This window comes from Mixophyes fleayi, chromosome 3 (genome assembly GCF_038048845.1).
Source record: "Mixophyes fleayi isolate aMixFle1 chromosome 3, aMixFle1.hap1, whole genome shotgun sequence".
Taxonomy (NCBI): domain Eukaryota; kingdom Metazoa; phylum Chordata; class Amphibia; order Anura; family Limnodynastidae; genus Mixophyes; species Mixophyes fleayi.
The window spans coordinates 335,891,660-335,915,128 of record NC_134404.1 but is presented as its reverse complement, the minus strand read 5'-3'; the positions used below and the strand labels follow the sequence as shown (position 1 = coordinate 335,915,128).

General features: G+C 41.4%; 1 protein-coding gene across 6 annotated transcripts in view; it reads left to right on the top strand.

Moving 5' to 3' along the window:
- Positions 1 to 793: 793 nt before the first annotated feature.
- The window catches only part of ENAH (ENAH actin regulator), a 59,495-nt gene continuing 36,819 nt past the window's right edge, over positions 794 to 23,469 (top strand). Inside the window, exon 1 of one of the 6 annotated variants that reach the window (XM_075204326.1) lies at positions 794 to 1,155. In XM_075204326.1, coding sequence (XP_075060427.1) covers positions 1,067 to 1,155 — 89 coding nt within the window. In that variant the 5' untranslated portion in view covers positions 794 to 1,066. The remainder of the gene's footprint in view (positions 1,156 to 23,469) is intronic. The other 5 variants (XM_075204327.1, XM_075204329.1, XM_075204330.1 and 2 more) reach the window with 5 other exon arrangements.

The window sequence follows — 23,469 nt, the reverse complement described above, 5'->3', positions numbered from 1 at the left end:
AAAAATAATTAGATTTTTGCTTACCTTTTCTTCCTCTAGCTGCTCCTCGTGATGCATGCTGAGAGGGGGAGGGGAGGGGGACGTCGGGAACAACTTTATTCACACTGTCAGTGACAGACAGTGTGATACTTCAGAGGCGCCGCCGGACAGACTATCACATGATCACTGACGTCAGTCAGTGATCATGTGTGAGATGCGCCGCGGACATTGAAAAACAGCGGCGGCGGTATGTTCCCGAGCCGCTGAACCGCTGACTAAATTAGAAAATCTAGTCAGCGGCGCCCTAGGCAACTGCCTAAAGTTGCCTAATGGAGCGCCGGGCCTTACCTGGATGTAGAACAGTGTATGGCTAACCTGTGACACTCCAGGTGTTGTGAAACTACAAGTCCCAGCATACCCTTCCAGCAATAAACTGCTATATAGTAGCAAAGCATGCTGGGACTTGTAGTTTCCTAAAACACCTGGAGTGTCACAGGTTAGCCACACTGTTGTAGAAACTACTACACACAGCATAATGTTACTACTAGTTGCACAGCAGGTTTTAAAGCCTGTTTTGGACCCAGACAGGGTGCTAAATGAGGGAGATATGTAGGATGAAATAGGGACAGTGTGAGTTGGGTGAGTAACATGTGTCAGAGGGGAGTTCCCTCCTTCTAGTGCTGGATGACGTCACCGCCCCTCCATAGGTTTCCCCTGTCTCCAGCGCTGAAACAGCTGAGGGTCGCACAGAGGGCGTGTCCTGGAGAGAGGAGTGGCCTGGAGGGAGGTGTGGGCGTCGCTTGCGGGCCGTCGGGAACGCGCGGAATAAACCCACAGCAGGGGCCGATTCTTTTCTTGTCGCCGGACTAGCGCAGCTACGTCACCCTGCCTCGGGGCCGCGCAGCTCCCGCTCGCTGTGTCTGTGGCCGCGCATGCGCGCTGTGGTCGCGGGATAGACTGGCTGTGTGTAGCGGTCGCGGCGGCGCTGTAGGAGCGCTGCACGGGAGGAGTTACCGTCGTTATTCCCCCTCACGCAGCGGTGTCTGGGCCTGGAACGGAGTAACTGCTGGTCCCGGTACCGCGCTCGATGCCACTCCCTGTCTGCGCTCCGGTAACCGGGGAGAGGAGAGCCCTCCATTCACTAGGACCGAGGAAGAGGAGAGCGGGCACCATGAGGTGAGACATCTGGTGACTGCAGGAGCTCACTCACACTCCGTGTGCCCGGTGCAGCCTCATAGAGGCACAACAGCCCAATGCCCCGTGGGTCCTCATTCATTTATTTCATGATGATTGGCAGCTCGGCCTCTCAGAGGTTCTGAAGCATCTGGCATAGAACTGTTATTAGTATCCTCCTCTCCCAGGGCTTATTCCTCAATGTGCTCCCCTGTCCGGCAGTCACCCCTCTCCCCTCTTAGTGCCCCCTTTGCCTGGCATTTACCCACCTAACCTATTTGTCCCCTCTGCCTGGCACCCCCCTTAGTGTCCCCTCTGCCTGACCCTACCCCCCCCCCCTCTTAGTGTCCCCTCTGCCTCCTGACACTTATACCCCCTTAGTGTCCCCTCTGCCTCCTGCACATATCCCCCCTTAGTGTCCCTCTGCCTGGCACTTACCCCCCCTTCCCCTTAGTGTCCTCTCTGTCTGACACCTCCCCCTTGGTGTCCCCTTTGCATGGCACTTACCTCTCCTTACCTTAGTGTCCTCTTTGCCTGGCACTTACCCCTCCTTACCTTAGTGTCCTCTCTGCCTGGCACCCCTCAGTTTCCTCTCTCACTTACCCCTCCCTACCTAGTGCCCCCTTTGCCTGGCACTTACTCCCAACCCCCCCCTTAGTGTCCCCACTGCCTGGCACTTTCCCCTGCCTGCTCTGCTCCCCCCCCCCCCCCCCCCCCCCCAGTGTCCCTCCTGCACAGTGCTCATCCCCTGGTGCCTCTGCTGTCTGGCACTTACATAGTAAACCCAAGTGCCCCTTCTACCCATATCCAGCACACAGTCCCCACTATCCTTTATGCACTCTCTACCCAGCACTTGGCTCCCCTCCCCATAATGTTCTTTGGAGTATCCCACTACCTCCACCAACTTATCTTTTGAAAGTGATCTGTCCATGACTTAGTGGTGAGTAACTGTGGACTGTATGTCATAGAGCTGTATGTAACTGCTCTCTGTGTACACATTATGGGACTGTATTTATGCTCTTTGTATTGAGCTGTGTCCCAGCACTGCTCTCGGTGTACACACCATGACTAGTGGCTGTATATTTAGTCTTTGTGTAGATCTGCATCCAGCACAGCTCTGTGTACATGCATTTTATCTGTAAACACTGTCCCTATGCCGTTTCCTGCTTCTGACCAGGTTAATCAAAGAAAAACACTTTTTAATTTGCATTGCTTTTGTTATGTAATCCCCCCCTCACTATTGTACAAGTGTAGATACTGCATTAGAACAGTCATTGGTCCTCTTATCATCTCTGGGTGAAACTGGGATTTATTTGCAGCCAAGAGAAGATTTATTTATTTGTAACAATGGCTATGTTGTAAATTGCCAAATGTTCCCATTGTATAAAACTTGGATAGATGTAATACCCAAGTCACATTGGAGAGGTTTCTGGGAGCTTACAATGAGACCAGCAAAAGCCACACTGTGAGGTCTAAGAGATTACAACCCATCATTCTTAGAAGATGGGTCATTTGTACTTATGTATAGGGTAAGTTAGTGGGTCTCCGTAGTCCCCTGAAAGCATATGTTGGTGTTTCCTAAATGCAGGGTAATAATTGACTCATGCAGTGTGTGGAATTTGCTCTCAATGGAGTAAGACAGCTGTGTGAGTCTCAGTCTATCCAGCTTTGCAATGGGCAATGTGTTATTCATGGTGAGAGACTGCTGTATGTAACCATGTATAGTGCTGTCTGATAAGGCCACTTTGTGTTTGATCTGGAGGTGAATCTTCACATTAACACTTTCTCTGCTAATATGTACCGCTGTGACCCAAAGAAAACAATACGTGCGCTAGTGGGTCTTATTAATAGAAGACTTATTATGTGCTGCGTATAGGAACAGGAGCTTTTAGTATAATACAGACTACAGGGAAATCCCTGCATTGTATTGTCTCTGTGTGCAAGAGACTAACCAATTATGGATGTTCTTGAGCGTTACGGTAGATTCCTGATTTTACGTTGCATCTGAAACATCCAGATTTCTTGGGTAACGGTGGGGTGTGGCAGGAGACTCTTGACAAATCTAAGGTTTGCTTGGAACGGCAAGCTATGAATGGCTTTGGCTCTAATGAGATTGTGATGCTGTTGCAAGCCTTTCTGATCAGGAATTCCCTTCTGCTTGGTGACTGCACCACTTGATTGCTGTATGCGGTTCTTAATGCTGCTACCGTGTGTTCTTTATTTAATCTCCTAGGTTTTTTTATTTTTGGTTGTTTTTAGCTGTAGACGCATTTGCTCACAGCACTAGATGAATACATGACTTTATTTCCATCGTTATTCCCGATATGTGTGTTGCATGAGATTTTTATGCCTGTATCCTCTTTTTTTTTTTGGCAATTTCCTCATGGACTGTTGGCCATTAAATGACTTGTGCTAGCCACAAGAACTCTCGTTAGTGAAATGCCTTTTCCCTTTTGTAATCCTCCTGGTTTGTTGCATTGCAGCAGATGTTACCCTCTGTGAGATCAATACCATATTAGATGAATGCAAATCCTGTTTGTCTGCTCCTTGTTGGTCCCAATGTTTAAAAGGTAAAACGCAGCCATAGTGCGATCAGTGGTTGTCAGACAGCAGGCAGATACACAATAGTTTGTTGTGGGTTTTTTTTTTGGTGCAGCACTTGAGATGTCAGACCTGAATGCTGATGTATACTGGTGAAACGCTATCTTCCATCTCTCCCCGGCCTGCCCTTTAAGGTTAAACAATTGGGTAGAACAAAACTACCTCGCTAGCGTTCCCGTGTAAAGGATCTAGCCTTATATACAGTTACCCTGCGACTCCTTAAAAGATTAATGACAAACAGTTGCTACAGCCTCTATAGTGTAACCTTGGAAGAGTGGCTTAAAAATAATACACCATTTCTTTCAGGCAAAGCACATGACACTTTTAGCTAAAAATGGACACATTTTTATTTTTAGTCATCTTTATTGTATGTTTTATATCCCCAGAGCCGGTAGAAAGGCCTTTTGTTTAGTCTGCAGTGTACACTAGACGGTATGTGGTTTTTTAAAGTGGACTTGTTGCTTTCACTTGGTATATGCAGTCATTTTGTGGGCCAAACCAACAGGCAGCCTGTTCATTTGCTATTAACCAGTGACATCACTGTGGTATTGCCGGAGTTACTGGTTCCTAGTGAAGGGAATGGTTGCAGTCTCATTTAATATTCGGTCAGCCCTGAAAACGGCTGCTTGCACTGTGTACTGTTTGAGTACGAGTATTTTTGCCAGTGCCATTACTACAGATTAAGAAACGCAGTGGAATGTATTTAAATGTTTGACAAATAACTAGGTTGGCTGGATGTGGCCTGTGTTTGTGTGTGATGTGTTTTAAAATGTTTCCATCGCTTTGATCCAATGTTCTGTTTTACATTTTGTGCTCAGGTTTGCATGGAATAAATCTGTATGTGTATGTTAGGGAATTTAAACTATAAGCCCCAATGGGGCAGGGACTGATGTGAGCGAGTTCTCTGTACAGCGCTGTGGAATTAGTGGCGCTATATAAATAAATGATGATGATAAATGAGTTGTGAGCACCCACCTCACATCTCAGGTCCTCACTTCTTTGTTTAGTTGTGTTCTGAAGTTGTACTGTACAGTGGTGATTGTACAGAGGAATCTAGAGTTGCTGCCCAGTTATAGCAGAAGGATAATGTCATTGTGAGTTCTGCTACAAAGGTGCCCAGTCAGCACTGCAGTAGCAGAGGGTTACGTTAGCGGTATCCCACAGTGGCTGAGATATTGGAGTGTTCACGTTGAGACGTGGTCTAAAATAACTAGAATTAAGTATTTGTTTTAGACGGCAAGGGCTCTCAAGTGGGTGTTTTCATAGAATGCAGCTAAATTAGTAACATATATGTATGTATGTGTGTGTTATTTTAGTATGCATATATTCCCAGCATAGTACTGGTGTTTTTTTATTTTTATATGTTTAGCTATGTTTTTATTTAAGTGCCACAGATGGTAGTCACTAATGCGTTCATATCATTCAAGATCCAATATTTAAAAATAAATAAAAATAAATGGATGCTTGAAATTATATTCACAATATTATTTATTATTATTACTCTTGTACACCGCCATGGTATTTCAAAACACTGGGAGAACAACTTGAGTGTCACGTTTCAATACTATAACTTACCTTCAAATGAAAGGTAAGAGGGACTTGCTAGAGAAGGCCTGGCCAACCCGTGGCTCACCAGGTGTGGTGAAACTACAAGCCCCAGCATGCTTTGCCAGTAGATACCCTGCCATTTATTGGCTGGCTATGTTGGGACTTGGAGTTTCTCAACACCTGGAGAGCCACAGGTTGGCCATGCCTGTGCTAGAGCTTGTAATCTTTTATATTTGGGAGAGTCAAGTACTTAACCTTCCTGTCTACTGCGACATCCCCACTCCTCTTCAGCGCAACGCGCCTGTCATGGCTGACACAGAGCGGTAACAAGGCAACGAAAATCGCGTACCTGAGGCAGGTGCCAGCGGTTCATTCAGTGCCGGCACCAGAGTCAGATGAGTTTGTGAGATATATTGGTTGTGGTACTATACAGGCGTTACTACATCTACTGTGCGCCATGGAAGCCTAAGATGGACAGGACTGAGGAAGGTGGAGATACCATTTAAGCAAAAATTTTCTTTTGTGTTCCTCCTGGGCACTAGTCTTTTCTGGGTAAAGATTTTCTTTGTCTGTACAAGCTGTTGTTGAGCTCTGTGGGTGATATAAAACTGGGGAACGGATAAAGTACTGCATCCATTGTGCCTTTGCAAAATTCACCCGTTCCTACAATGCTTTTTCTAAGACCTTCTTCCCTCCTGTAACTTCACCCACCTCTGTCTGCCCTATCTATGTGCGGCAGGAAGTAAAATTATTTATAGGGTTGTTTAGTGCCGATCTTCCTCTTTATGTGTCCCTGTTTTTATGAGGCCACTGTCGCTTATCACCTTATATTTTATTCCAAGACTGCATTGAATGCTAGTCTTGGCCTGTGACTTAGGGCTAGATTTACTAAGCTGCAAGTTTGAAAAAGTGGGGATGTTGCCTATAGCAACCAATCAGATTCTAGCTTTCATTTATTTAGTACCTTCTACAAAATGACAGCTAGAATCTGATTGGTTGCTATAGACAACATCCCCACTTTTTCAAACCCGCAGCTTAGTAAATCTAGCCCTTAGTGTAGAAACACTTCCAGGGGTATGTACCTTACACTCTGCCCATTTTATTGACATCACCTGTAAATGGGCCCATGAGTTGCAATGCCTTTATCAATATGTTTCCCTTATTGTGTGGAAGGTTCTCCCCCACTCTCTATGCTTATCCCCCCAGGGACATCACACAAAGGGAGCAGTAAGGAAAAGCAGCTGCTGCTTATGAATGAACGTTAAGATTAAATCTTCTTTTTTTTTTTGCCAGTCACCTTTTAACGTCAACTCTGTCTTTAAATACAGAGAGTACAGCTGTTGTCATTTTACACCGTGTGGAGCAGACAGGTGGAATGGGCTTATGACCCCTTTCCGTCTGCACATCCATGCACTTCTTTTGTTCATTCAGCTGTAAAACAAGAGGTTGAATGAAGGGAGGGGAGGGGGGGTTGTTTTGCAAAACTCTGATCGCAGACGTCCTCACTCCCAGCTCTGTCTTTGTCTTAGTAATGCTGCGTAAGCAATTTTTGTATTACTTTGTGGATAAAATTAGTACTTAAGTTTAATATTGCTTTATAGAAGCTTAAACTGTGAACCAACAGTGTCTGGCTGTTGTGATTAGCCTGCTTGGTGGTGGTGGTGTGGGAACAGAATACAGCAACATATTGTGCTTATCTATCTCCTGGTCTCACACATTCATTCTCACATGGTTGGTGACACCCTTCTGAACGGTGCAAGTTTGTGCACTTGTAGACGTGTCTCCAGCATTTCAAGCTTTTAAGGACCTGAAATATCGCCGTCTTGGCTTGTTGAAACTGTGATCTATGATGGACCTTAAAGTGCACCTGTATAGGCAGGAGGCAGCCATTTTTCTTGTGGGCTGCACCCAATATTCATAACAAAGCAGATTTCAAACCACTAGGGGCCACTGACTATAAAGTCTGCCTCTCCCAGAATTCTTATCCTGTTATTAGTCGAATGCAATGTTTAAATAAAGTAACTGTTCAGTTTCATTTCTTTTTTTTCTAATTTAAAGGAAACCTGAAATTCTAGTTACTGTCTATAACATACATATTAGGCGAGTCCACAAACTGTCTGCTTCCATATAAGTAGGGGGCAAGTCTACTTTAAATGCAGTCGAGCGTGAGGCTCCAATTTCTACCTATACACAGACACCAAACCAGAATTGTTTTTTTTAAATACAGCTATTAAGTTGTCCTCTACCTGATTACTTTGTTATTCATCATGCAGGCAGTAGGTGGATTAGCAACTTTAATACTGAAACATTAGTCATTTTAAAAGCTGCAAGTGGTTGTTTGTTTTTAGTCCTCACTTGCCAAATAAATCGGAGGTAGGCCGAGTTGGAGATGTGTTTTGGGCAAACGTTAGTGTTTCGCAAAGCACCGTAATCTGCAAACTAGCAGAGTCAGGGCCAACAGGCGGCCCTGGGGATTCAAACGGCCCTCCGAGTCTTCACCTGTGGCCCCCAGCTCCTTCCTGCTTTATTGTCAGATGTTTGTTATAGAGTATAACACTTGTTTAATATACCTGCTATGTTATTATAGCTGGATAGGGCTGCACGGTGGCTTAGTGGTAAGCACTTCCGCCTCACAGCACTACGGTCATGAGTTCAATTCCCGACCATGGCCTTATCTGTGTGCAGTTTGTATGTTCTCCCTGTGTTTGCGTGGGTTTCCTCCAGGTGCTCCGGTTTCCTCCCACACTCCAAAAAACACACTGGTAGGTTAATTGGCTACTATCAAATTGACCCTAGTCTCTCTCTCTCTCTGTGTGTTCTGAACCCTTTCATTGGGAAGAACTAGCCATTAAGTCAAGAAAGTAATGTGACAGTCCAACATTTTTTCCATATTATCTACACGATAGTACATAAATACGATATTTATCTACAAAAACTTTAAATCCTCCTTTTAGTATTGGGTTATATTTCTCCTTAACCGTTCTACAACAAGTAGAGATCTGCTGGTAGTCTAAACCTGTTTACATTAGAATCTGGTATATACAGACGTATGCTGTCACTTTCCACAATGCTCTTGTCGTTTGAACTAAATGGTAAGATCATGTGATCACCCTGAGCCAATCGAGGGATTACACTATTAAGTGTCGGCTTGCACTATTTCACAATATTTGTGGTGGTAATGATATGACTCGATGGTTTTCAAACCTACAAATATGATTTCACGAATGGGTTGTATTATGCAATATTTAAAAAAAAAAAAAATTAAATGGATTACAGCTAATTTGTATCATTCACATTTAAACTGTTCATATTTAAATTTCATTGGATATATTCAAAATATTTTAAGTGTCTGCAGACATTCAATTGCGGGAGACATAAGCCATTGAATGCTTTGCATCTTTGAGCAGTTCATTGGCTGGATGCAAAAATACAGTTGCAAAAGAAAAGCTGTACAGTTCTGGAGCACTGTAAACTCACTATCTATTGCTGAAATCTTTGTCTGTCTAGTACTGAGAATTCAGTGAGTGTGCCTATCTGTCATATGTCAAATTCAGGAACTAACAGGATCTTAGAGATGGTGAAGATTTGCATCCAGTGGGGCCTAATGCAGAGTTTATCTCAACTTCTTTCTGAAACTCGCACGCAAAAACAGCAGATTTCAGCTGATATTCATCTCGAAATGCTGTGTGTCCAACTCTGCGGGTTTGTTCGTGAGCACACACAGTGATTTTACACAATTTGTAATACACTAATGGGCATGCTTTGAACTCTGCATCCGCCCCATTGACTTTATTTGATAGGTGGTAACTTTTTAGGCGCCTTTCGGCTACCCGTCTCCTGCTATGTTCGCTATCTCGCATAAAGAGTAGACTTTCTTTTAAAGCTTGTGCGCACATAAGCGTGGAAAAAGAACATATTTAACCGCTTTTGATGCAGAGTGCTTTTACCAATACCATCTACTCTGGTATTGGTGTTGGCATAAAAGAAATAGGTTATGCTGCCATCTAAAATTTTAAATGGCACATTAAAAGTTTTAGAACGCAATGGTGCAAACGAGCCCATAAGAAGCCATTCATCCTGCTGTTGAACGCAGTTTTCAGGCGTTGAATAGCGACTGGAATTTACGTTAATAGCGAAAAATTGTGAACAAGCCCTCAAGCTTTATTGTAGGAAGTTTGAAAGCTATTTTTAGCCTAAGCAGTGGCTTTTTAATGCTAATGTATGGAAAAATGTGCCAGATTTAGTGTGTGAGTCGTGTAAGTGGAAGCCAGGAATCAGCTCTGCGCCTACATTACTTCTGTGAAACTTGATTCAGGCTTGGCCACAGACTATTCTTGACATATTGGCTGAAATAGACTTTTTTGTTTTGCTTTTCCCCACAGTTGTTGCTAATTTATGTTTAATTTTAACTTTGACACAATAGCTCGTTCTTGGTAGTTTTATTCTAAAAAATGGGGTAAGAGTCTGAAAAAAGTATATTTAAAAATCTATAGTTCTGAAGTGTAATTTTTTACGTTTCCATAAATGATGATAGTGAAAATTTTTAAAACCTGGTGTAAAAAGAAATAAAAAAAATAATATATATATATTTTATGTTTAAGTATTCAGGTAAAACGACTAAATGCAATTGATGTACAATAATTTTTTTTATATATATATATATATATATATATATATATATATATATATATATTTATATTTATTTGCTCAGTTGTTTTTTTCCCAACTTTTTCTGGCACATTGTCCCAGCAATAGGGGGTAAATTTGTCAAACCTTCTAAAAAGGAAGAGTGGAAGTGTTGCCCTTAGCAACCAATCAGGTTCCAGCTATCATTTTCTAGAATGTCAGAGAGAAATGATAACTAGAAACTGGTTGCTATGGGCAACACCACTACTTTTTATGATGGCTTGATACATCTACCTCTAGGAGTTAATGAGCTGTAGACGAAAATCGAAAATTGAGATTTTCATGAAATTTGTACGACCCGCACAAAAAAACCAAACAACCACCGCGCAATTGCCCAGTCCTCTGCTGCGGATTTCCAACATCTGAAAGAAGCAATATAGAGATATTTAGAATATATCTAAACATTCCAGCAGAGAAACAGTAGGAGTTTATACAATGCATGTTTTTACATTTAAGTGGACTAATCATAATATTTACAGATCTTTATAAGTTGCCATAACTTTTCAGAGCCTAAGATATAAGGGCTATGTGTACTGTCCCTGGGGGAATAGCCCTTTATGTGTGTCCCACTTCTGTGTATAAGAATATTGAAGGGCACAGCTGGGATTCTTGGTCTTAAAACGTCTCGGGAGAGTAATTTGCAGAGAGATAGAAAACAAGGTTACCCTACAGTATCAATCATCTTCTGGATAGTATCCAGTCTATTGTGCGTCCTTTGTCAATATGAAGTGCTATATTTATATAGTCGTGGTCTATTTTACGCGCTCTGATCTTCTGTAAGGGCAAAAATTCATATCTGTACAGAAACTTTATATATAACTTGTATAATATACTATGTATCACCTAATGACGCGTTACAGAGTTCTGAAACCAGAAGGCAGCATAAGGGAAATAATTGCTGCTGTTCATTAAGGCCGTCATAGTAATTGTAATATGATCACTGAGCTTCTCTTATAGTCACTGTGCGGAGCACTGCTAAGTCGTTTAAAGGGAAATGTGGTGGAAGGATGGGGGTACTTTATGGAAAAACTCCTTATCATGAAGTCTCTGGTATTGTGTATAATAGATCCTGTACGTTTAATGCTGAGGTAAGATGTCGTTTTATATTGCATAGACTTATCTGGCTTAGTGACACAGAATTGGACCTGATACTTATGCTAGTTTTACATTTTTAAAACCTGGTGTAAAAAAAAATAAAAAAAAAATATTTATTTTTAAGTATTCAGCTAAAAGGACTAAACGCAAATGATGTAATTGCGTTCACTATTGTATCATTTAATAGTGAAAATGGTGGGGGTCTGTTATTGGCTCTCTGTCTACTTCAAACTCTTTACCCTGTCCTACAAAGTTGTCATCCACTCCTCGGACACTTTCTGATGATCCTTTTGCTTTGCGTCCGTTATAACATTGTCCGCTCAGAAAAAAATTTGATACAATAAAATGGCATTAAATGGTATCGCTATTACGCTGCGCAGCAGGGAGGCTCTCTGAATGCGCTTTTTGGGTACCCACGGACAGGAACTTTATAATGCAGTTAGTCTGGGTCCATGACATCTCACTTGCATTATCAAGACATTTGTTATCTATCTGTTCCTCTTGGGAAATCTATTTTCGGGCCTGTCTGCATTCTCTGGCTCCTGGATAGTCTGAATTTCCACCCTCCACCCCATAAAGAATTTAGGAGCCAGCAGTGACACCCGCTTCCCCCTCCCCGGAAACAGTGAAATGTTGGTTTGTAGACTGTTTGCTCAGGGACAACGTATTACAAGAGGTGTTAGCTCGCTTGTCTCACCAGCTGCTTGCTGCGCTCTTATAGAGACTTTCTTTGTATGGCTTTCCCTGGAGCCAGTTTTATGAAGGATGTTTTGAATAGTTTGGTGTTTTGACAGTTTTTTAATTTTTCTCTGTTGACTTTGTGGTGTTTCTTTAGATCTCACTTGTGTTTGACTTTGCCAGCAGCAAAGGTTATTGTATGTTTTGTGTTCAAGAGCTACTGGTTATACTGCCTGACGGGGGAATTTTCCATGGAATTCTGTGGAGTTTTTTTTTTTTTTTTTGTTTTTTTTGTGTGAAATGGGAGATGTTAAAGATACTGTAACAGCAAGACTTCTGTTCACATAATTATGCATAGAACAAGGGAATGTAATGCGGCAGACATATTATTGCTTTCCCTGTGAACAGTCAGTGGTCAAACTTGTGGAGTTGTTCTGCTTGCACTTTGTTTTCAGTCCTTTATGGAGCTGGCTATGTCCCTGCTACTAGACCACACCCACAGTAAGAAAGGCGGCCTGGTATTGTGGGGAAAAGAAGGCAAACAATGGCAACTCTACTGAATTGTGAGATCTGCAAAAGGATTTAGTAGCAGCTTTATAGGTGATCTAGGTGCTAGAGCAAGAATATAATATACATTCATCTCAGGTGTTCTCCTCTGCACCTATTTCCCGAGTGCTCCGCCCAGAGGTTTTAACTTACAACCCTGCTCTTGGAGCCCAACAGAGTCCTATTAGAATAGAATAAACCATTGTTTCTCCTATTATAACATGGACTATGTGAGCACTACAGCCAGCAGTGTGTGTTAGACCACTGGCCACCTGTCTGACCAGTCCTGGCAGGTGTGGGCAATAGCCTCAAAGGGAAAATAAGAATATAGGATTAATTACTTTTTAGCCCTGCTTTATCCTCCTGACTACCACTTCTGGCACCAATGTATGATGGTTTTTCTTCCCATCAATTTGTTCTCTCCTATGCAGTGACAGATCAACGTTGCATAAACCAGCCCTTCATAAGAAGGGCTGGGTATGTTGTCAATAGTGACCCTGTGTTTTATGTGGTGGTTCAGATATCTATATTTTACTGTATTAAAACAAATAATAAAAACTTGAAAAATACTTTGTTTCTAGCGATATCCTATTAAGATTATGTCAAATTATAAAGGTTTAATAAGAGGCCACAAGTAAGCCTTGGAGGGCTGCGGATTGGGTAACCTTGGCACACAGTGTTCATTAGTCGGTCTCTAAAGAGACATTCTGGATTAGTATGGAATGTTGGTGTCCCTTTTAGTATGATCCCTGGGGATTGAATATGAAATGAGAATACCAAGTTCTGAGCGTTAATTACTGCACAGATGTCCTAACATGGACTTAAATTGTCACGTCCTATGTTGCATACGTACCATATTGTGTAGGCAAACGATACATCCTAGGCTGTACGTGGACCGTTCATTGGAACCATTGACAGATTTGTATGTGTCGGTGAACAATGTTACAAAACGAGCTACAACAGCCGTGGTGTTTTGTCTTTTATTGAGATGAAAATCCCACTCTGACTCGCCAGTCTCCATCTTGGTAATACAGCCGTCCATTATCGTTTGGTATTTATTACTGTCTGGCAAGTTCTGAGTATACCATTGGTGTTGTACATTATAAAACAATAATAAGTTACTAAGCTTTCTTAAATGGGAAAAAAAACCCAGAAACAAACTGTTACATTTCATAACAAAGCTTCAGAAGTGTTAAACATCAGTCAAGGTAAAACACACCTGAATACTAGGATTGCGTCATACAAGCAACTTTCTCTGTTTCACATTGAAACTTGTGTATTACACGGAATAATATTTCCCTCTTACTGTAAAAATACATATTGGAAGTCTCCTGGAAGTTTCATGCATGTGGTCCATGCTTTTATGACTTATGTCAGAGTGACAATTAGTGGCAATATGAAAATGAATCTTTCAATACAGTGGCTATTTTAGGACATAGCTCATTGGTGTCTAGTAACAAATATACTTTGCATTTGTTTGTGCACTGTGTTTGTACAATACCTACATCCTCTCTGCTTCAGTACTGTACTGAGCCCTTCCTCCATGCAACAACTGGTCACCGGACCCTCTCAAGATACAGCTGTCGTCCGTCTTTCTTTTCTTTTTCTTAGTTTATTTAAAAAAAAAATAAAATAATTTAGTTTGTCAAACAACCACCGTGTTACATGTCCTATGGTAAAGTGGACCGTGAAGGTTTAGAACTTTCCTATCACGTCACCACTGAGGAGCTTCCTGACTGACTGGCTCGGACTCTGAGATCAGGTTTGAAAACAAATGCTTCCAGCTGAGCAGGCAGCGTTTTGCAGCCATAGCAATATCTGCCACTGCCTCTTTTTGGTGGGAGAGAGTGGAGTGGCTAATTATCCTGTATAGTGTCTACATCCAAAAAAAAACCAATATCCTCTCAGGCTAATTCCTTCCCAAACAGATTGATATGTGCATTACTGGAGGTGAGTGATCAATCGTTCCTTTTTTTTTTTATGTTATATTCTTTAATCTGTATTTAACTTCACTTTAGATCATAAAATATTTTTTGGAGCAGACGTACCCATTGCTGAGTGTCTACAATCTGGGTAAACGTCTGGAATTCTTCGGTACCTCTCCTATTACAAATTCCCCAACACACATCAGATTTGGGTTGTGGTTTTATGCCATGACATCATTTGTAGTTTGGATTTTCTTACATTGTATAAAAGTTATCGGCTCTCTAAGCTTGCTAACTGGAATTTTTTTTTTTTTTTGTTCCTTTTCTTCTGACTGTAATTATGGGTTTGCTCTGTAGTATTCACTAGCCGATGCTGACACCGTTTATTAATGTGTCACCCTTCTATTGATTTATAAAAGGCTTCTGTTCCCTCCGGCTATATTGTGGGCTAGATACATATTTGGGAGAATGCTGACCATTGCTGAGGCAGAAGGGAGTCATATTTGTATTATCGGAACCTTACTTTTAGAGTTTAGAATGTCAAAAAACTTTGCTTCTTGACGGTCGTTCCAGGTTATCAGCGATCCCTCAAATACTGAATCTCAAAAGGATATTTTATTCACTTAGATGAATATATTTGTTTTCTGTTCATGACAATTAGCACAGGGTAAATGGTGCTATGCTACCTTGTATTTTGCCATGACACTTGGCACACCTGACAATTTATTTTAAAGCATTCCTATATGGTTTGATTAAGGGAGTTATACAGAAATATACTGTATAAAGTGTGCACAGACATTGTGACCGTGCATTCTGCTAACCACAATACCACGGCTTATATGAAGTACCTGCGTCGTTTCCTAGTATCTGCACTGCTCACCTTACTCACTGCAGATCCTAGTATACCTCTTGTCACATCATGTATGTCTGTGTGTGAAGGGTATCTTTACCGTTTTCTTCCATACATCACTTTTGTGTGTTTGTATGTTATTACATTAGTGGATCTTGAAATGACTCTGCTGTAAAGTACATAGGCGTCCCAAACTTTGGCGCTACCGCAGATGTTTGCAAAAGGTAGGCGCATAGTTTTGCATTTTTCTAAATTAGCCTTACTATAGAAATGTCTGTATCCACACACACAACATATGAGAAGCTGTATTTTCACACTTCCTGTTCTGAACATAATTGTAGTGATCACTAAATGTTTTCTGAGATTCTTGAATCCACCTAATCTACCCTCCATTGCTTGATATCCCTATAAAGAAATGAATGTACAATTAGTGTCATTCTATTGAGGCGTCCTTAGTTAAACCTTTGTCTTGTGACAATAATATTTAGGGTTAACTGATCTTTAATCACCGTTATTTTGCAGTTGGAGCTTCTCCATTTATTTTCATAAACACAGAACTGCTGCTTCATCCTGTTATATGGTCCCGTGTAAACACCCTCTCTGGGTGTCAAATGTATTTTTTTAAGCTGTTATACATTTCCAGGATTTTAATTCTCAACTTACTTTCCAGTAAAAAGTGTTTTATCTAGTACTTGTTACCCTGCCACAGTACAAAGGTGCTGATTTTTACATATTTGTGCACGGCATTTAATGTGCTCCTGTTGTCTAGACCCCCTGGAAGCTGCCATTTTGTGGGCTGAGCTAATCTAGTCATGTGACTGCATTGGTTCACGTTGTTCATTGTTGTGTGGTTTTATTTATTTTTTAAGCTGGGACCCCAAATGTCTGACAGCCATTGTTGTGGGACCCACAAGAGGCAGTAGTTTGTATTGCGTAGAAACAAAAAAATTCAATTGAAAGTGCTGATATTCAATATTAATGAAACATTTTAATGAAGTAAAATACATTACAAACAACCCAGACCTTAATATGCCCTACTTATGAATAAGTTAGAAATCTCAAAGGTAAAAATAACAGATATCACTAGATATCCACAATCTGTAAACATTCAGTAGAATTAGGAGATGGGAGATTGTCAATCATAAGGTGCACCAAAATTTATTGTATCCTTATGGATCCAAAAACTGATAATATGTTCTTTCTAAACTATAGAGTCTATTGAATCTCCTCATATCATCATCATCATTTATTTATATAGCGCCACTAATTCCGCAGCGCTGTACAGAGAACTCATTCACATCAGTCCCTGCCCCATTGGAGCTTACAGTCTAAATTCCCTAATATATACACACACTCACACAAAGACAGACAGAGAGGGAGACAGACAGAGACTAGGGTCAATTTTTTTTTTTTTTTTTTTTTTTATTGCAGCCAATTAACCTACCAGTATGTTTTTGGAGTGTGGGAGGAAACCGGAGCACCCGGAGGAAACCCACGCAAACACAGGGAGAACATACAAACTCCACACAGATAAGGCCATGGTCGGGAATCGAACTCATGACCCCAGTGCTGTGAGGCAGACGTGCTAACCACTAGGCCACTGTGCTGCCCACTCATATAGTTCATTGTATAGCCAAAGCTTCTATTAAATGCATGTTGGTAAAAAATAAAAATACAAAAAACCTGTTATGGAACTTGATTATTCAGCAAGGAAAAAAAAAAAACTCCAGAAATATTCACAAGCTTCTCAATGATGATTAGAATGGAAAGTCACAAACTTAACTTTAGGTTCCATTCACCTGTATATACAGACACCCCTCTAGTAAGAATCCACAGTTGGTCTCACTTTTCAGCGGGTCATCAGGTTCTTTTCCGAAAAGCCCGTTGAGGTTCTTAGTAATGGTCACTAGATGATAATTAGTACCTCTGATAAGGAAACTAAAGTTTTGACGCGTTTCTCAGCCCAGTATTTTGTGACTGGCGGTTTCATCAGGGGAAATGTTTCCTTTGTATTACGTATCTGCCTGTTGAGGGGCCCACCGGTTTTGCACGTCCGGTATAAATAACAGAAAAATAAAAAAAATACCTTGTCTCCTGTTTTTAATAGCAGCGAACTAGATGTAAGATCACAGGGATGTGCAGAGTGAATCTGAGATGTTCTTGTATTACATGATTTAAGGACAGTATTTGGGAGCGTAGGTGAAAGGAAGTTGCACATTTCCGTAACTGTAACTACCTCTAATGCTCAACAGAAGATTGTTAATTACTCTGCATACCGAAGGGAATGTTTTCTGCAATCTCAGAAGAACGGTTTATATTAAGTGAACTTGTTCTGACAAATTCCTCCCTTCTAATGAATGATTTGGAGAATAGGAAAGTTAATCATTGTTAGACTGCGGTCATCTGGTTTATTGTTTTTGTTTTCTAACATGTGACTATTTACTGCAGTTACTAGTCCCTCCCAGAAGCCCCCATATCAGTCTGGTTAGCTTGTCAAGTCTATAGTCTCTCCTCTATTCAGACTTCTCTATGTGGGAGCCATCCTAATATCATCAATGCATCTGCCATATATGGACAGCAGAGGTGCAGTGTTACGTTATCAAGAAATATAGCACAATTATTTTATGTTGTGAAGACACCATGTAGATTTAGCAAACCTTCTAAAATGGAAAAGCGGTGGTGTTGCCCATAGCAACCCATCAGATTCTATAATTTATCACATTCTAGAATGATGGCAAGAATCGGGTTGCTATGGGCAACACCTCCACTTTCCCTTTTAGAAATTGAGATTTACAAATCTCAAATGTTCCATTCCTGTCCCTTGTTTTTTTGCTGTGGCGAGGGACCCTTCCCGCTGTGTTCGGGGTGAGTTTGACCAGTGCAGGGTGTCTCCTGGACGGGGGAGTTCCTACCAGCTTCTACATGTTGGCGTTTGGTCAGAGCAGCCGCGTTCTTTCTCTAAAACGCATTTAAGTTTTAACCATTTAACAGAAATAGAATCTGATACAATGTCCGGTTTTTTGTACAAACTGGTTACAAAAGAAATGTAAGCAAACAGTTTAACATAGTATGGAGAGAAAGAGACACTTTCTGATTTAATACAAGCTGCTCAATGTCTGTCTATGACAGACTAGGAATAGGCCATTTGTATATAGTGAAACAGAAAATCAAGCTGCTGATAACGACCTTTTTAGAAGTGGTAGGTATGAACTACACAGGATTTTTGGCTGACTGGAACCAGGAAAGATGTGGGTGCCCCTAACTAAAGGGGTGAGTTGGCAAATTTACCCCTCCCCCTACACCAGAGGTTCCCGAACTGTGCGGCGCAGCTCCCTGGGGTGCCGGGGCAATCTCACGTGGGTGCTGCAGCCAGGGTAAGCAAGGTGGGGGACTACTTGGAAAGTATTTTGGCTTAGGGGTGCCTTGGGAAAAAAATGGAGACCCTAAGAGTGCCTCCAACTGAGAAAGTTTGGGATCCACTGACCTAGACCCATCTCTATAGTCTGTACCCACTGACTCACTCCACATTCAACGAATCCCCACTCTCCACAGGATGAGAGGATATTATGACCTGTATTATATAGAACTTGAAATCCATTAACAAAACTCTATATGATGGGAGACATTTCAGGTCTCCAAAGCATCTGTCCCACAAAAATAATCCAATCACACATAGTACATGGTACTAAATAAGGCGCACGCAGAGTAGATACTGCCAGAGATACGAAGACACAGTTCTCTGGACAATAGTTGAAAGGCATGAATGGTATCCAAGCAACAGTCTGCAGTCTCCTCCACAGCAAATCATCCTGGGAAACTATCACTATTCACTGCTGTAACCGACGAAACTGCTTTCTATGTAACAAGCTAAATACTTGTTTTTACCGGTTTGCCATTGCACAGGTCAAAAATGGTGGATTCGTAAGAGCAAATATTATATATCAAACTTTCTTACATAAATTCAACAATGCTTCGCTGCAGATGGCCATTCGGGAACGGCTGGATTGTAAACACCCAAAACTGTACGGACTAAGGTGTGCCTCCCTGCCTTCTGGGATCCATTCAGCACCAAATAACTCTACAAACACCCTGCACAAACGTCTGCCAGAATTAGGACAGGAATGTTCACGTTTCCAAAAACCTAAATCTATCTATAGTGGATCTCCGTGCAGGAACAGTAAGCAAAATAAATGAGAGATCAATCTGTTTGTTCTCCTTGACTACAAATCACACTCTGCTTCAAGGACCCGTCTGACAACCACTGTTGAGCGGTACACACTGCCAATTATTGTGTAGTTCACACGATTCACGACCATGCATTGCACGAGTGTGTACACTCCCACAATCATGTTTTATCTTGCCAAAACTCATCGCATCTGTTTTATTTGGTTTTAAAAACTTCCTAAATATTACAATCAACAATGGAACGATGTCGGACAAATGTGGAAGTGTGTACGCACTCGCCACCAGCAGTGTAGGCAGATATCTGTAGACTGTACAGAGTCACCATCTTTTCAGCAGATGGTTATGACAGATGAAGATCACAGAACTCAAGATAAATCGTGTAGGTGTGTACACAGGGACCGGCTGCACATCGGTACTTTCAGCTGGTGAAATAGTTAGAGATTGCATCTGAAGTAAGACTGCATAGGTGTGTAACCAGATTTATAGTTGGCTGTATTATCTACTGAGAAATACCATGCTTAGCTCAGGGGAAAAGCATCTTCCACTGAGAACGGTGTCTAAGCATCGCTGACCCAGATCTTACTGCATATACATAACGCAATACACAAAGAAACATTTTGCTTTTCAATGCAGCATCTCAAACACTTAAAATAAGCAAGTCACAAAGTCCAAATCAATATAACCCAGAAATATTAGTGCAGCCAGTCACAGGACTGAGTTATAAATCAGGAACATGAGGTCAAACGGATTTAATTAGAGGTGGCCTGGCAGAACACACTTCCCTATACAGGAAGAACTGGGTTCATTCATAATATCTATGGAGAGAAAAAGCTATTTAATGTAGTCAGATGCTAGAGAAGATCCTGATGCTGCTATTAACTGCTAAATCCTTGTAGCCAAAAAGCCTAATTATTGCTGCTGTCGCCTATCTTTTGGGAGGCTTTCCTATTGAGGTCAGCGTTTGTACATCTATCCTGCTGACTCATAGATTCGACTGTCTGGCTTCTAAATTCAACCCTATGTTGTCGCCCACCTCAATTACATAGACAGCTACTATACACTAGAGGGGGACAAACAAAGGAGAGGTGTCTATTCCCTGGACCTTAGGGAACCACATGCAGAGATAGAATGAATATTATAATATATGTACATACACAAACATACATACATATACACATACTCAACAGTATTGTAAAATTGCTTAGTACATTGGCTTTTTGAAAAAGAAGAATGCCAGAACACACTGGAGACAGATTCACCAGGCGTGCTACTGTTACAAAAAAAAAAGTCTGACTGAAAGTCGTTAGAAAGAAGAACCATAAAGGGAATAATACCCTTGGAGCTGGATGATGTTTATTAGGAAAAGTTAAGTGTCCTGTAACAGACTTCAGCCTTCTGGGATCATCAAGTTCCAGCGTAGAAGGGATTATCCCTCTCACAGACATCTCTCCAGAAACTTGCTTTTTCTTCACAGATAATTGAGGATCACAATGGTCTTTGGGGGTAGTAGTACATTATGGTGGTACCAGACTATCCAGGACCCTAATTCACTAACTGGCAGGGGTGTTCTTATTGTAAAAACACCCAAAGATAAACCAGTCTGCCTAAACATTGCATATTGGGGTACCTCTAAGATAACCTTCATTTAATTCTTCCAGTGGTTACAAAAATATGGTTTGAGAAACACTAAAGTGTTTGTGTAATGTGGTATCACTGCTGTCTGTGCGATTTATGACCAGTCACATTATCTGCCTACAAATATACTGTGTCACCGTATACAATGGTGGATGGTTACTCTCCTGGTATGTTGTACTATCTTCTGTTTTAATATAGATACGCAAATCATCTCACTATTCAGTTACTAAGCCACCAACCTATTCCCGAGACGCCACTTCGCTGACGGGTGGCCTATGTATAGCGATGTAACTTCGTGCCAAGTTCTCTGCTTCTAATATCTATAGTAAAAAAAAAAAACCTAAGCGTATTTATTGGTTGACCAATTGATCTGTGAGGGTTTTTTGCTTGGGCATTGTGTAACGATTTTCCCCTTCCTAATGAGTTCCTTGGTAGAAAAGCATTACAGCAGCTTCACCTCTCAATCTATCTGCATCACTGCTGTGACAGGTGAGAATGCTTTCTGTGTCTGGTCTGTTTAGGTGTGACGGTAAGCTGGCAAACGGTCTGTTGCTTCCGTCAACCCAAAAGAAACCTCCGCAGCAGAAATCCACTGAACTGTCCCAACTTTCATCGGCATTGTAAATCCATCTGAGTGTGCTGAAAATTCTAAGTATAATGCGAGCTTTAAAGACATTAAAGGGCAGAGGTGTATCTGGAGCCCAGGGCACCCTGTAAGTTAATTTAGGGGGAAAGGTTTCCTGCTATAATCAACTAAGGATTTGTTTAGTTAATTTTACATTAAACCGTCATTTGGGTTTTGCATTCCATTCCTCACAGCGTCAGTGGCCCTCTTTATTTTTATACTTGCAGAATGCCTGTTTAATCTTTCTCTCCCCTCTCCTAGAATTCCAGTCATGTCAGTTAGAGGAAACGTAGACAGAGGCTGATTAAATATGACATGGGCAGTATTTTTTTATTTTCTTTTTAATACTCTATAGAGTTACAACTTTATTCACAGTGACTCGTTACTCCACCTTCCCCTGTGCTACGTGTTTAACGATTCGTGTCTGTAAAGACGCAGATCTTTCCAGTGTTGATTTTTACAGTACTTGTCTATTTTAGATGTTACGAGATCCTATTGTAATCAATATCCAGCGTCAGATGTTGCTTTTGGATGGAGGACCCTCGCTGGCGAGTAAAATTTCAGCGTTTAGTTTTATTTTTGGGAATGGGCGCATTCCTTCTCCTCCGGCCCTTGCAGTATGTGAAATGAGAGCATCCTGTTTAGACGTGGACCGATTTAGACCCTACTAAAATACTGTCTCTTAAAGGAACCGTATACTGCAAAAAGCGATGGCCCTTGCCTTGTAAAACAGGAAGAATACTGTGGCTGAGATATTTGGAGCACCGTGCATGCCGCCATGTTGTGGGTGGAGCCTATTCGTAATGCTGCAGCCCCTCAATCTATTAGTAGTGAGTGGCTTCACTGAGGCATAAGATTTGGAGTGATAAATTGTATATTTTGTAATATTTTGTGTATTTAGTAGGGAATTGTAAGGTGCTGTGGGTCACAGTGTGAATTGCTATATATTCTCTGTACAGTGTTGTGTAATGTGATTGGCGCTATTTAAATTAAACAATATTAACTCTGTGCTACATGGGTATAATAATCTGCCCATTATAGCCCCTGCTGTATTGGAAACTGCAGGGTTTGATTTTACTTTGTTGAAGGAAGCAGTATAACAGACCCCCACTCTTTTCAGTACATGCCAACGATTAAAAGAACCAGCAAACATAAATTCAGTTACTTTTATAATTGAAATCATCCCTTCTTAAAACTGTTTAAGGCTGAAGTCCTGCTGGAGAGAGAATGTCCCCACTAACAGCCTGAGATGGATTTGTATTATACTTGCACAGCGGACAGTCAGTTGCCCAGTCCTATTGCATCAGTGGACGGGGGTACAATAGGGGATGTGAGAGATTGGTACAATAAATTAGCAGTCACACAGGTGTATATCCCTATTATATCGCAGGGGGACTCCACACTGACTGCCGCCCCCCTTCAAAAGAAGTGGGGATTCACTGCTACTGCACAGCCAGGGGACTGTGGATTCGATGGGACATTATACAAAGGAGGGTATGAGGATTAAATGAAAATAATTGAAATGTGATGTGCATTTGGTATTCTTAGTTTCTTCTTGAAAAGTGTGAGAATTAAGCCTTCAGCCTGGGGTGTAGTTTGCCCTTAATCACGTCCCATACCTCATTCTGCCTAATCACCTTCTAGCTGGTGTGAACATTTTTTTTGTATATAATTTGTTTCATGATCAACCAGTATGAACAGGTCAAGGGTGTAGATTTTGATGTCTCTTCGTCTTATTGAAAAGTACCGTACAACAAAGAGGCAGCTGGAGGGAAGACATGACTTGTGTATGAGTAATTGTCTATTGTGCAAAACAGCATATTGACGCGTTTCTATCGTTCTTACTAAATCCTGTCTCTTCCTCAATTTACTTGGGTAGAGGTCGGTGATAGAAGCCCACCGTATAATATGGTGGTCTGTTCCTTTTATGTATATATTGACCA